Genomic DNA, 13,956 nt, shown 5'->3' on the forward strand with positions numbered 1-13,956 from the left:
CCTTCAATGTAAAATCACTAATTGGTACTCACCCACGAGTTACCTCCCCTGCCGTAAGCGCGGGAACAGGTGTCGCCACCCTCTGGCCTCATGCTTCACTCTCTCCTGATTTTGCGAGCCCAACACTTGAATTTACAGGGAAATCCAAAGTGTTATGTGGGGAGGATGGGAGGGCTAACCTCATGAGTCAGGATAAGTATAAAATATCAATTTTACTCAGAAAATTACATATTTTTCCTTATCCTGACTCATGCTCTTTTGCTTGTAGAATCCACCGGAGAGGTGGTGGGTAAACAGAATACTTTGGATTAATTAGTGATTTAAGTAAGTGATATTGTAATAACCCTGCTTGGGGAACTTCATAAGGCATTGAGACTTAGGATATTTCCTTATAATAAGCCATAGATATATACACTATAAGTGGGGTATTACCTTACTAATATACTGATATATCAATATATATATATAAACTGCTACTCTAACGTAGCTGTACACTGAATATAACTCAGTATGAGCTTAAGGTTGAATAACCTAAGCTAAATATGTACATAGCCCTAGAACTCCATGGAGTTAAAAGCTAGTGAATATATGTATCATATATCTAATAATCTCGTGGGGGTGAATATTAACGCCCACTGAGGGACTGTCAATTGCTGGCTTGAGGACCAAAGGACCCGAAATGATGAATGCCAGAGACGTCCTCGGTGGTGATATCTCTGAGATAGTGATTAGCAAACACCATGTTAGATTTCCAAAAGCATCCTTCCATAATTGTATTCAATGAACAGTTACCATGAAAGGCTTAGGGTGGATGCCAATGCCCTGATTTCATGAGGATTTGATGCTGTTGGAGGGTCCAGTCCTGCTGCCTTATAGGCGTAAAATGACAGTTCTTATCCATATTGATATGGTGGTACGAGAGACTTCTGTCTGATTTGTAGGCGATAACGGGATGAACAATCTTCTGAGCGATCTTAAGCCTTGTTTTGGAACGACGTAAATAGATTATGAGAGCTCGTACTGGGCATAGAGATAAGTCCAATGTATCTTGAGATCCAAGAATTGAGGATAGCGCAGGGATGTGAAATAACCTGTCTGGTTGACCTGGTAGTTGATTTTTAGCGATGAAATCCCATCTTAATCCCAGGCGCTGTCTTTGATTTTCATCAAACTGTATCCTCTCATAATCTAGAGCATGAATTTCAGATATTCTGGCTGCCGTGGCTAGCGATAACAGGAAGACTGTTTTCTGTGAGAGAAATTCAAACGTTGTCGATTCCAATGGTTCGTAATCCTCACTTGTGAGGTGTCGTAAAACTACATTCAGATCCCAAGCTGCGTGGAATTTCCGCTTTGGTCCTCCAATCGGAAAGCACGAGTAAGGCCAGTAACTCTGGTGTTCTTGTTAATTTAACACCGTTCTCATAGAAATCACAGAACTAAAGCGCCGCAAGATATGTTGACAATGTCGAGCCTTTTAAATGTTTGTTTTGCCGTAAAGTAACACAAATAGTCTGCCACTTGAGGATCGTGAGCATCTCGCTGTAAAACCCTTGTTTGTTGCATAATTTTCGAAACTTTGCCACTTGTCATCGTGACAAGTTACGTTGTTGCAGTTGAGTATCGTGAAGGCAAGCGTGACCGCTTTGCGCCCTGGTAGAATATCCTCTCTTGTTTAAACACATTTTAATACAGTCCATCACGTGAAGTTTGAATACTTCTGGGTTCTGTGCACCTGTTTGGTGTGAGGATGTATTAACAGGTTTGCGCCGCTTGGGTAGTTCTAGTGCCGGTTGACCGATATCTTGTATTAAGGCGGAAACCACGTTCTCTGGCCGGCCAATAGGAAGTAACCAAAGTGAGTTGTAGGCTCTGCGTTTGGTTGATTTTCTGTAATACTAGAGGTATTATTGCTGGGGCAGAAACGCGCGTACGCATTGAGGCCTTCCCATGAAATGCTTAGAGCCGCTCTGTTGCCCATGCTTGTGGGTCTGGCACTGGTGACACGAATGTCGGTAGTTGATTGTTGAACCTTGTGGCTGAATAGATCTACTAGCGGCTCCTATTTGCTTGATTATCTGTGCAAATATCTCTGTATTGAGCATCCATTCTGTCGGCTGACGGTAGATGTGGCGAGAGAGTGCGCTCTGCTAGTATATTCCTGGCTCGGGGAATGTGGCATGCTTTGACATGTAGATTTAGATCTTGGATTAATTCGAACAGTTGAAAGGTTAAATTCAAAAGGTTCAAGCGATCTCGTTGAGCCTTGTCTGTTCACATAAAACGCCACTGTCGAGTTGTCGGTATGTATCATCAGGTGCGCATTCTGTAGAATGTTGCTCCAATGTCTTATGGCGTTGATTACAGCTTTCATCTCTAATGCGTTTATGTGGAGTTTGCTTTCTAGCTGAGTCCATAACCCTGATGCCGTCCGGTTGGAGAGATGAGCTCCCCAACCTTGGAGCTTATCGCGATCTACATATAGATGGGTCTTGAATTCCTGCTCTGCTAAACAAATCCCTTCGCAGACATTCGATTTCTTTGTCCACCATAATAGATGAGGTCTGAGATGTATCGGTAGACTGAATGGTTGTAGGTCGTCGAGATGTGTATTGGCGAAGACCTGTAACGGACGTAACTGTAATCTGCCTATGACTGTCAAGTCTTGGGCTGATGTTAGAAGACCTAGTAAGCTCTGCCATTGTCGAAGTGGTAGCGTGACAGTAGAGCTGGTGGAATGATCTGTTGGATCTTGAGCCAACGGTCTTCTGGCAATGCGACTATACGGTTGAGATTGGTGATAAATCGGATTCCTAGGAATTGCAGATCTTGCGATGGTACTAGGTCCGACTTGTGTAAGTTTACTAACCATCCCAGCTGTGTTAGTAGCTTTATGATGTAGTTTAACTGTAGTTTGAGATGCTGTGGATCTTGATCTACTTGTATCCCGTCGTCGAGGAAGAACGCGACTCGCGTAGCCCTTTGACGATGTAGATAGATAACAATCGGTTTCGTTATCCTCGTGAATAACCATGGGGCTGATGCTATTCGAATGGGAGTACTTTCCACTGGTAATGTAACCCGTCTAGCGCGTAAACCGAAGGTATTTCCTGGATAGGGATGTATTGGGATGTGCAGATAAGCATCTTGTAGATCTATACTGCCCATGTAGTCCATGGGGCTTAATCATCTGTCGAAGCTGCGGTAGATGTAGCATAGTGAACCTGGGTGGTTTGTTTAAGTAAGTCTTGTTGAAGAAGCTCATGTTGTAAATGAGTCTGTATTTCTCCTTGGAGTTCTTCTTGGGTACTAGGAAAACTGGGGAGTAGAAACCTGGTTCGATGTTTCCTTGCTCTATTACTTCTATGGCCTGCTTGGTTAGGAGTAATGTAACCGCCTCTCTTAACTTTAGTAGTTGTTGTGCCTCTACCTCGAACTTGTGAGGGTTGACTGTTAGTGGAGGCTTGGCCTGTAGTGGGATACACGAAATCAGCGTTGAAGAATGTTGGAGACATAGGTGTCTTGAAGTATTCCCCAGTTTTCCCAGTGTAGTTGAAGACGTCCACCCACTTGTGACGGTTGTACTGGAACGGCTGGGGGTGGAAGACTCCAGTCGTTCCGAACCTGTCTTTCAGCGTTTATAGTTGCGGGAACCTCTGGGTGTCCTGCCTCGTCCTGACCCTCCTCTATAGTTGCCATATGGGCGACGAAAAGAAACTCTTCCCCTGGAACTGGCAATCTTCCTGTCTCTAGCTCTTTGTAGGCCCGTGAATTTAGATCTCCCTGAGTATCTTTGTGAAGTCTGTCGAATGACACTGGCTAGCGTGTCCATCGATTTAATCATCAGGACTTCTCTAGAATCCTTGGTGACTTCTTTGGAGACTGTGTCTATTCCTCCGTCAAATATGGATGGGGAAGACCACGGGGCTGTATATAGTGGAGCTGTAAAGTTCTCACCCCAGTTGCAGGAAGCTAGGAGGCCTTGACGACGAGCTAAGGTCAGTGCTGCTGAGACAGACGCCAGATGATCTGTTAAAAACTGCTGGTCCTTCTTTTTGCATCAGTAGGGCGAGTAAATCATTCTGTCATCTTCAGAGGTCGTGTTCGAAATCTGGAGATAAGTGTCTCATTTATTGTTCTAGATCTATTTAGACCGAAGAACATCGCCTGCGTCATGGTTTCTATCTGAACCAATTTCCGATCATCAATCTTGTAGTACTTGTTCTTGGCATCGGAGATCAGCTTATAGTTCTCATCGATGTCTTGCGCTTTGAAGAAGGGTTCCATATTATGCGTGGAGAGAACTTCTTGGCTGAAATTTGGCAGATGTGGCGCCTGAACCTTTGTGGCTTTGTTAAATGCTGTATCTAGGTTCTGAGGTACGCCGCCAATCGGGTCGATTGGGGTAGTGTAATAGCATCTGCGTCATCTTCTTTCATCAGATAAGTCTCGCTGCCTTATTGCCACTCTTGGAAGGTGATGAGAGATCTAGATTATTGACCATCCAATATCTTATCTCTGCATCTGAGAAAATAATTCCTCCATCATCTTCCATTCCATCATCATAGATAAGAGGTTGTTGCTCTTCTGATGTAGGGCTGTGTGGCTCTATCTCTATATCGCTTGGCACGCTTGTGGAGATCTAATTGTAGGCTTATGTGCAGACCCGCCATGCGGTGATCGGCGTGGTGATCGGCGAGGTGATCGTCTTGGTGATCTATATCGATAGGTTGACCTTCTTGGCGATCTATGAGGGACTGATAGCCATGAAGCTCTTGTGTAGTCCCTTGCTGATCTTTTAGATGAAGACGATCTGGGTTCAGGTGTCCGCCCGAACGCGCCAGCGGCGCCAGGCATCGCTAACCGGTCCTGGGGAGCGATGATATGACCTTCGCGAAGGCTTGCGTGTGGTCTGGTGATCAGATTCCATATCTGAGTATGACCGAAGAAGGTGATGATTCTTCCGCCTTCGCGAAGGCCTTCGCGAAGGCTGTACATCTGGGTCCTTCGTCGAGGTGGTCTGTGACTTCCTTCGCGAAGGCTGCATTGTCGTGGCTGCTACGTTGACAGAGATGGTGCCCTGGGGTGCTGTCCACGTTGGAGCTTCAGCTGGCTTTCGGACCCTGGGATGGCTGCTTCTCCAGTCTATAGTGGCCTTCCATCATAATCATGATCTGTTTCATAAGATCGTTTGGGATGATCTCGCGACGTAGTAGATGGTGCCCTTTCTGCTGTGTTAGCGGTGGGGCCCTCAGCGATCTCGTCTGACATCAGTGTAGAGGCATCAGGCTGCTTGTTGATCTCTGCTGACGCCACTGTCGCTGTCACTGGTCGCTTCTTGTGGCGTATGTCGGGTATGATGATCGGCTGGTCATCGTAGAGGCCCAATTCTGCTGCTGGAACGATCTCGTCTGAGAAAGTTCTCGATGACTTCGTGAGATTTCCTTTGGAGGAAGACGCTGCCCTGGGGTACGAAGTCTGCGTTGAGAAGACGTTGAGGCCCTCTTGGACTTTGTCTCATGCGATGACTGGATGTCTGGAGAGGCCGGTCGCTTCTTAGAGGTGACGGACTGCATCCCACGCCCCTCTTCCGATGGGGTCTCAAGCAGAACACCAGACGGGAGGGATCACTTCGACAGCAGTTGACTGGATGGGCAATCCGGACGTATCGGCCATGTCTACACCTAGTTTGGCGTGACCTATCTGCAACACGCCTCAAGACGCAAAGATGGTATTTATCAAAGGCAGAATTGGTTAAATTTATGCAGTAACTGCAACGATGAGTCAAACGCACAAGGCGTAGTACAACTAGGGCATACCACATGCGGATCCGCAGCGAAAACGTAATCTACAAATAGTACAGTTTTTCATCAATGTAAAACTAGCTGAACAATCACTTAACTCACGTGGAATAAACAGTAGAAATACGATTAATTATTAACGCAAATAACTGAAGGATACTAGCTATACCTTTATAGTAAACTATAAAAGGTAACTAACTAAGAAAAACCAAAGGATATAGTGTGTAAGGAGACACAGGCGCTCTCACATCCTGCTCACTGGGCGAAGAAGGAGAGAGTGAAGCATGAGGCCAGAGGGTGGCGACACCTGTTCCCGCGCTTACGGCAGGGGAGGTAACTCGTGGGTGAGTACCAATTAGTGATTTTACATTGAAGGGAGCTTCAATTAAGGAGATACAAGTGTTCCACTATGTTCGCAAGAGGAAGGGGACAAGCAAAAGAGCATGAGTCAGGATAAGGAAAAATTTAGATTTAACATCGTGCTTGAGAATATTTCGCTCATATGACGACTTGCATGTGTGTGTGTGTGTGTATGTATGTGCGGCTGCTTGTACTAGCCCAGACTTAAGCTGGTTTTATAGTGCTAGCCCACTGAGATACCATGCCGCAGTGAAGCATGGATACCCAACTCAGACACATTATACTGACTCCCGAGCCAACCAGACCTTGTTGTACCCATTAATGCCGAGCGCCAGGCAGGGACCAACAAGTACAGTATTTTAACGTCTTTTGGTATGATGCGGTCGGGGATTGAACCCACGACCTTCTGCTCTCCGGACGGACGCTCTAACCACTACACCACGGAGGCGGTCACCGCTTTATAGAAAAAAACCTAGTCACATATGAAAAATCCAGAACATTTGACTTTTCAAACTAAATTAATTTTGGACATGAAATCTGTAATTGTACAAAGAGTGAGAAATGTTTTAAGGATTCACTTACATGAGCATTGCACAGGATACATGGATGAGGAACTCGAAGCGACTGGCATCAGCAAATAGAGAGTCCCATATCCGTAACACATCTGAAAGAAATGTCTTGATGAGATTGGAATGTAGCGCGCATGTCTTGGAACAATGTGTAAGCCCTGGTCGATACACTAGCATTGCCGTATGATTACCTCACATATTGATACATAACATGATACTTCAGCCATGATACAGTGAGCCTTAGATGTGGGATATTCACACAACTACCAAAAGTACTGGTTCACAACTGTTCTGAGGGGTGATATTTTCGCAAGACTACTCAAAACAACTAGTTTGCAACCCAAACATCTGGTTAAAAACATTTCTAGCGGTAATATTCTCATAAGACTATGCAAGGAAATGGTTCAGAACCATTTCTAGGGGCGAAATTCGGTTCAGGCACAATCTTGAAGATGTTTGGGTGAGCCTTGCCGACGTATCTCTTCAGACGTGAATGCCACCTTTCCAGGTGGTTGTTGGTTCTTGGCCCAGTTGTGATGGTTCCATTGCGTTCCATTGCAATATGTTCACCTAGTGCAACGAGTTCACCTCATCAAAACATCTAGAGTAGATTATCCGCAACCCTAATTACACCTAACCAGAACCTAACCTTCAAAGGAAACCGCAGGTCGGCATCCTGAGACTAGTGGAAAATCGAAAGGTCGGCGTCCTGAGACGACACCCGAAATTCTTACACAACTATGCAAGAACTGAGAAGTGAGATTATGTCAAGACACTGTCCATGAACAATTGTTAACTAATTTGCTATGTTACAAGGTACTAATACACACAGAACATCAGGGAGAGAATTCCCTCCATGAAAGTCAACTCTCGACTGACAATGAGACACATTGATGGGTCTCCTGGGGTGCTGTACCCACCTGGAAGAGGGAACTCCTGAGACAGCAGTAGAGTGAGCCAGCGGAAGGCGTAGTACTGGGGTTTAAGATCTTGTTCCTTCAGCAGGTGCCACAGAGCTGGGTCCTTGACCTGCAGGTAGTTGTACAGCTTCATCATCAAGTTACCTGCACACAGAAAAATGTAAGATGCAGTCATAAAGATGAACTATAACTTACACACACTAACACGAAAAGACAGCTCACCCTCAGACCATGGAAATGGTAACCTGGGGCTGGGGATGGAATTACACATGGCAACACCAGACATGCAGGCTTGAGGACCAGTATGATTTTCATCTTCCATTAATCTCTTCCATGAAACATCTGTTTGTTCTCATCTCGACAATATTCAGGGATTTACCTTGAGTCCTGTATATGAGGGTCCTTGGTACTCTTAATTTTCAGGGGTCCTGGACAGCAAAATGGGAGTCCCAGACACTTAGATATTATTATTAATACGGTTATTGTATTGTGTATCATGATCATCACTTAATTATTACAGTAATTAAACTGCATGTGATACAATAACCCAGCTACAGCAAACTCATTGATAACCTATTGTTAGTTGTTTGGAATTTTTACAAAAAGTATTTTGACTTTTTCTGTGTCCCTGTGGATGCGCTAATAAATTTTGTTGTGTCCATTGTCAATTTTTATGCGGGTAGGACGCAGGAATTCGCATCATGTAATTCCCTGATCAACATCAGGATAAGAAGCGAATGTGTAGATCGGAGAGATGAGGTCTAAGAATATTAGCAAAAAAGATCAAACAACAAGGGCCCTGAGGGACTCATATTCTGAACTTTGATCATAATAAATTCAGTGTATAAAATAGTTTTGAAATATGGCCTGTCCAAGGACTGGCTGTCCAAAACAGTGACCAGTCCCGAACAAACACAGCCAGTCCCAAAAACTAAAACAATGAAAAAATAATAGATAAGACAAAGTTCAAACCAAGTTAAGTTTATTTTTTCAAATATTTCCTCCGACCAAAGGACGGCCTTACTTATTTAATAGACTGTCCTTCACAAAAATAGACCGTCAAGGACGGGACGGGCTGTTTTATACACTGATAAATTTGGTGTTAACTGCACACAATCACAATACAGAGCAATAGGGTTCTGTAGTTCACCTGCTTCTTAAAGAACATTTGCAAACTGCATTAAACAAACAGGTTCACAGGAGCTCATATTCTCGAAAACATAACCATCATCATGATAATAATAAAGAAATAAAGATTCACTTGGTAATTCAACTGGTAATACAAAACATGTCCTACAGTGTTTGTTTGTTTGATTGTTTGTTAAAATGATCTTAGTACTAAATCTTCTTTGTGGATTGCACACTATTTCAAAAACATTTACCTATCCCACACTGAGAGTCATCCAGTGTTTTAATGAAGTTGTCCCGAATCTCGGCCATGAGATTTGTGAAACAAAAGAAGGAGTCTGCTTCCGCATATTCTGAAAACATAAGAATAACAAACAATAACTGTATACCTGTATTCCTACCCAGAATGCTCACTCCAAGAGTACAAGAGCATGGAAAAGGTAACCTGGGGTTGGAGATGGAATTAAGCATGGCTGCACCAGACATTTGGGGACAAGTATAATTTTCATCTTCCATTAATCTCCAGATAAACGTCTGTTTGTTCTCACCTCGACAATCAACATCAGGATCAGAAGCAAAGGTGTAGTAGATTGGACCGAGTATTTCATTCATGCCCTGCAAAGCAAATAGCCAACATTTGTGAATAGAAAGGGGAGGTAGCTCCTCCAACATGTTTGTGCATGTTAAGCAAACAAGAATGTTTATTTGTTTATTTGTTGTTCAACACCGCACTCAGCAATATGGTGGCTGTCTGTAAATAATCAAGTCTGGACCAGAAAATCCAGTGATTAAGATCATGAACATCAACCTACACAATTGGGAACCGATGACATGTGTCAACCAAGTCAGCGAGCCTGACCACCCGATCCCGTTAGTCGCCTCTTACGACAAGCATGGGTTGCTAAAGATCAATTCTAACCCAGATCTAACAAGAATGGTTTTACATCGCTGTTTGTATAATTGCAGCTTCAATTCTTGTACCCAAAGAAGAGATTCTGGCTAATCAAACCGGAGCCTCTGACAAGTAAACGCTTTAACCACAAGGCTACCCTGTGATGGGTTAACAGTACTTTATCTAGTATGCAACCTTGTTTTACATGACATGAAATCTGGTATTAGCATGACACTTTTACAAACAATGCAATCTTATCACACAGTCGTCTACACATACTGGGCTAGATATATCAGAGACAGGAGCTAGTACCTGCACGTATTTCAGTCCAGGGTTAAGTTTTGCATATATGAAGAGGATCCTCTCTACCACCTCCCAGTGTGCCTCCTGGCCCTCGGGCAGTGCCGCGTACTCCTCGCTCGACTTCCTCCGACTTGACATCATCTGCAGATGGAAAATGAAAAGATGCGAAAAGTGGTCATTATGTCTGTCAGTTTTCATCACAATGTACATCATCTTAACAAAAAAGTCAAACCAACCATACTCCTGGGAACCTAGGAGGTCACCATCTTTGGCCACCCAAACTCCTGGGAACCTTAGAGGTCGCTTTGTTTGGCCACCGCTACTCCTGGGAACCTTGGAGGTCACTATGTTTGGCCACCGCTACTCCTGGGAACCTTAGAGGTCACTATGTTTGGCCACCGCTACTCCTGGGAACCTTGGAGGTCACTATGTTTGGCCACCCCTAATCCTGGGAACCTTAGAGGTCACTATGTTTGGCCACCCCTACTCCTTGTAACCTTGGAGGTCACTAAGTTTGGCCACCGCTACTCCTGGGAACCTTGGAGGTCACTAAGTTTGGCCACCGCTACTCCTGGGAGCCTTGGAGGTCACTAAGTTTGGCCACCGCTACTCCTGGGAACCTTGGAGGTCACTAAGTTTGGCCACCCCAACTCCGGGTAACCTTAGAGGTCACTATGTTTGGCCACCCCAACTCCTGGTAACCTTAGAGGTCACTATGTTTGGCCACCCCAACTCCGGGTAACCTTAGAGGTCACTATGTTTGGCCACCCCTACTCCGGGTAACCTTAGAGGTCACTATGTTTGGCCACCCCAACTCCTGGTAACCTTAGAGGTCACTATGTTTGGCCACCCCAACTCCTGGTAACCTTAGAGGTCACTATGTTTGGCCATCCCTACTCCTGGTAACCTTAGAGGTCACTATGTTCGGCCACCCCTACTCCTGGTAACCTTAGAGGTCACTATGTTTGGCCACCCCAACTCCTGGTAACCTTAGAGGTCACTATGTTTGGCCACCCCAACTCCTGGTAACCTTAGAGGTCACTATGTTTGGCCACGCTAACTTCGGGTAACCTTAGAGGTTACTATGTTTGACCACCCCAACTCCGGGTAACCTTAGAGGTCACTATGTTTGGCCACCCCAACTCCGGGTAACCTTAGAGGTCACTATGTTTGGCCACCCCAACTCCTGGTAACCTTAGAGGTCACTATGTTTGGCCACCCCAACTCCTGGTAACCTTAGAGGTCACTATGTTTGGCCACCCAAACTCCTGGTAACCTTAGAGGTCACTATGTTTGGCCACCCCTACTCCTGGTAACCTTAGAGGTCACTATGTTTGGCCATCCCTACTCCTGGTAACCTTAGAGGTCACTATGTTTGGCCACCCCAACTCCTGGTAACCTTAGAGGTCACTATGTTTGGCCACCCCTACTCCGGGTAACCTTAGAGGTCACTATGTTTGGCCACCCCAACTCCTGGTAACCTTAGAGGTCACTATGTTTGGCCACCCCAACTCCTGGTAACCTTAGAGGTCACTATGTTTGGCCACCCCTACTCCGGGTAACCTTAGAGGTCACTATGTTTGGCCACCCCTACTCCTGGTAACCTTAGAGGTCACTATGTTTGGCCACCCTACTCCTGGTAACCTTAGAGGTCACTATGTTTGGCCACCCCTACTCCGGGTAACCTTAGAGGTCACTATGTTTGGCCACCCCTACTCCTGGTAACCTTAGAGGTCACTATGTTTGGCCACCCCTACTCCTGGTAACCTTAGAGGTCACTATGTTTGGCCACCCCTACTCCGGGTAACCTTAGAGGTCACTATGTTTGGCCACCCCTACTCCTGGTAACCTTAGAGGTCACTATGTTTGGCCACCCCTACTCCTGGTAACCTTAGAGGTCACTATGTTTGGCCACCCCTACTCCTGGTAACCTTAGAGGTCACTATGTTTGGCCACCTCTACTCCGGGTAAGCTTAGAGGTCACTATGTTTGGCCACCCCTACTCCGGGTAACCTTAGAGGTCACTATGTTCGGCCACCCCTACTCCGGGTAACCTTAGAGGTCGCTATGTTTGGCCACCCCTATTCCTGGTAACCTTAGAGGTCACTATGTTTGGCCACCCCTACTCCAGGTAACCCCAATGTGTCCTTGTTATGTGTGAGAGACTATGTCTTTTCACCACTTTTAGCAAGGAACACCAATAATTGGCTTAAGACATTGTACCCATGTGGGGAATCAAACCCGGGTCTTTGGCATGGCGAGCGAATGCTTTAACCACTAGGCTACCCCTCTGCCCCTCCTTGTTATGAGCTATGCACACTTACATTCGTGATGCCAAGTCTGTTCCTGGAGACTGTTTCGGAGTGTAGCACACACTGTTCAACTCTCTTCCGCAGTGTCTCGATGTTGGAATCACAGTTGACGATGTCCTCATGGGGGTAGTCTGTCGCTCGTTGGAAGAAGAATAAATCAGGGCACAGGCGTCTGAAAAATATATATCAAATTAGTCGCAAACATGGACGTCTTAATCAATTTATCAATTTTTTAAAACAGTTTTGTACAAAGTGTTAGCATTGATCACAGACTGGTGAGTTAATTCTCAAGGCTCAAACCCATATTAATTAAACGGTGGTCTGGCGGTCTGAGTTTGGGAAAGGTTCTGATTATATAGAGAGCAGTGGGGTAGCCAAGAGGTTCAAGTATTCACTCGTCACACCGAAGACCTGGGTTTGATTCCCCACATGGATACAATGTGTGAAGCCCATTTCTGGTTTACCCTGCCGTGACATTGCTGGAATATTGCTAAAAGCGGTGTAAAACCATACTCACTCACTTTGATTATATAGGACATAAATACCTGGAGGAAAGCATAAACCCAGTTATGTAATGTTTTCTTTGTGTATTAACTAACATTATTAGAATTTCAGGTTAGTATAACTAGAGTTTTCAACAATGCCCCTTGCAAGGGTCCTGTTGAATGGTAGATCTCGTCATACCTGCAGTCCTTGTCAATCTGCACTAGCATGTCGTTGTCCTTGAAGATGGCCTGCCAGGAACTGTCAGGGTTCGGGTTCAGGGGCTGAATAAACATAAGCAGACCTGACATTGCTGTTGCTCCCGGATTTCCTTCAAACTGGACTCAGTCTATGTTTACAAGACGAAGTTTCAAAAATCTAAGACATTTTTTCAAACAATCCTAGGGTAAAAAATGCCCCCAAAAATATTAAAACAGTCTTCAACTACGGACAAAAATAATTTTATCAGAAAGCTTCAGTTTCTTAGAAAACAATGTTTCTAATAATGTGAAATATCTAATTTCCAAATGTCTCAAAAAGGATAAAAGCAAAACACTTGTTTTTCATTTAACTCTTTGGCATGGCATATGGGAAACGGGCTGGTAGTTCTAGTCCAGACAAATGCTGGCTTTATAGAGCTTGCCCGATGACAGTTAACATGCTGCAGTATAACATGGATACCCCATTCAGACACAGTATACTGACTCAAAGTCAACCAGTCACTGTTCAATCCCCCCTGAATCACGTAGGGGACAGGGTAACAAAAAGTACCATCTTTTAAAAATCTTTCGGTATGCCACAGACAGTGATCAAGCCACAGACACTCCCCTCTGCCGGACGCCTCATCTCTCCACTATACTGTGGTGGCAGTCTAACTCGGAGAGTGTGGGTTCGAATCCCAAATGGGTTTGTTTTGTTTGTTTGTTTTTTGTGCCGAACTCAGCAATATTCCAGCTATATGGCGGTAATACCGGAAGGGACTCAATCTAACAAAAGTAACAGAATATGTACTTTACTGAGGCCCAGATAGTTACTCCAGGCCCAGATAAGCTGCGTATCCGGGTAAAATACGCATAGAAAAATTCCAATTACACATTGAAAAATAATTGTACAGTTCGTACAGTACCCACATGAGCTAAATCTTATCTGGAGCTCTGGTAATCCCAAATATAGCACATGTTCAGCGTT

At 44.8% G+C, this 13,956-nt stretch overlaps 1 protein-coding gene across 2 annotated transcripts in view; it reads right to left on the minus strand.

The window, feature by feature from the left end:
• LOC124257797 (TBC1 domain family member 13-like) overlaps nucleotides 1-13,956 on the minus strand; it is a 53,802-nt gene that overhangs the window by 2,826 nt on the left and 37,020 nt on the right. For both annotated transcript variants that reach the window (XM_046691939.1, XM_046691940.1), the window contains exons 6-12: nucleotides 12,970-13,052; nucleotides 12,298-12,457; nucleotides 9,983-10,114; nucleotides 9,327-9,393; nucleotides 9,033-9,131; nucleotides 7,651-7,794; nucleotides 6,744-6,825 (exon numbers count right to left, since the gene is read on the minus strand). In XM_046691939.1, the coding sequence (XP_046547895.1) occupies nucleotides 6,744-6,825; nucleotides 7,651-7,794; nucleotides 9,033-9,131; nucleotides 9,327-9,393; nucleotides 9,983-10,114; nucleotides 12,298-12,457; nucleotides 12,970-13,052 (767 nt within the window). The remainder of the gene's footprint in view (nucleotides 1-6,743; nucleotides 6,826-7,650; nucleotides 7,795-9,032; nucleotides 9,132-9,326; nucleotides 9,394-9,982; nucleotides 10,115-12,297; nucleotides 12,458-12,969; nucleotides 13,053-13,956) is intronic.

This window comes from Haliotis rubra, unplaced genomic scaffold (assembly GCF_003918875.1).
Source record: "Haliotis rubra isolate DU_JTF1 unplaced genomic scaffold, ASM391887v1 Scf673, whole genome shotgun sequence".
Lineage (NCBI taxonomy): Eukaryota > Metazoa > Mollusca > Gastropoda > Lepetellida > Haliotidae > Haliotis > Haliotis rubra.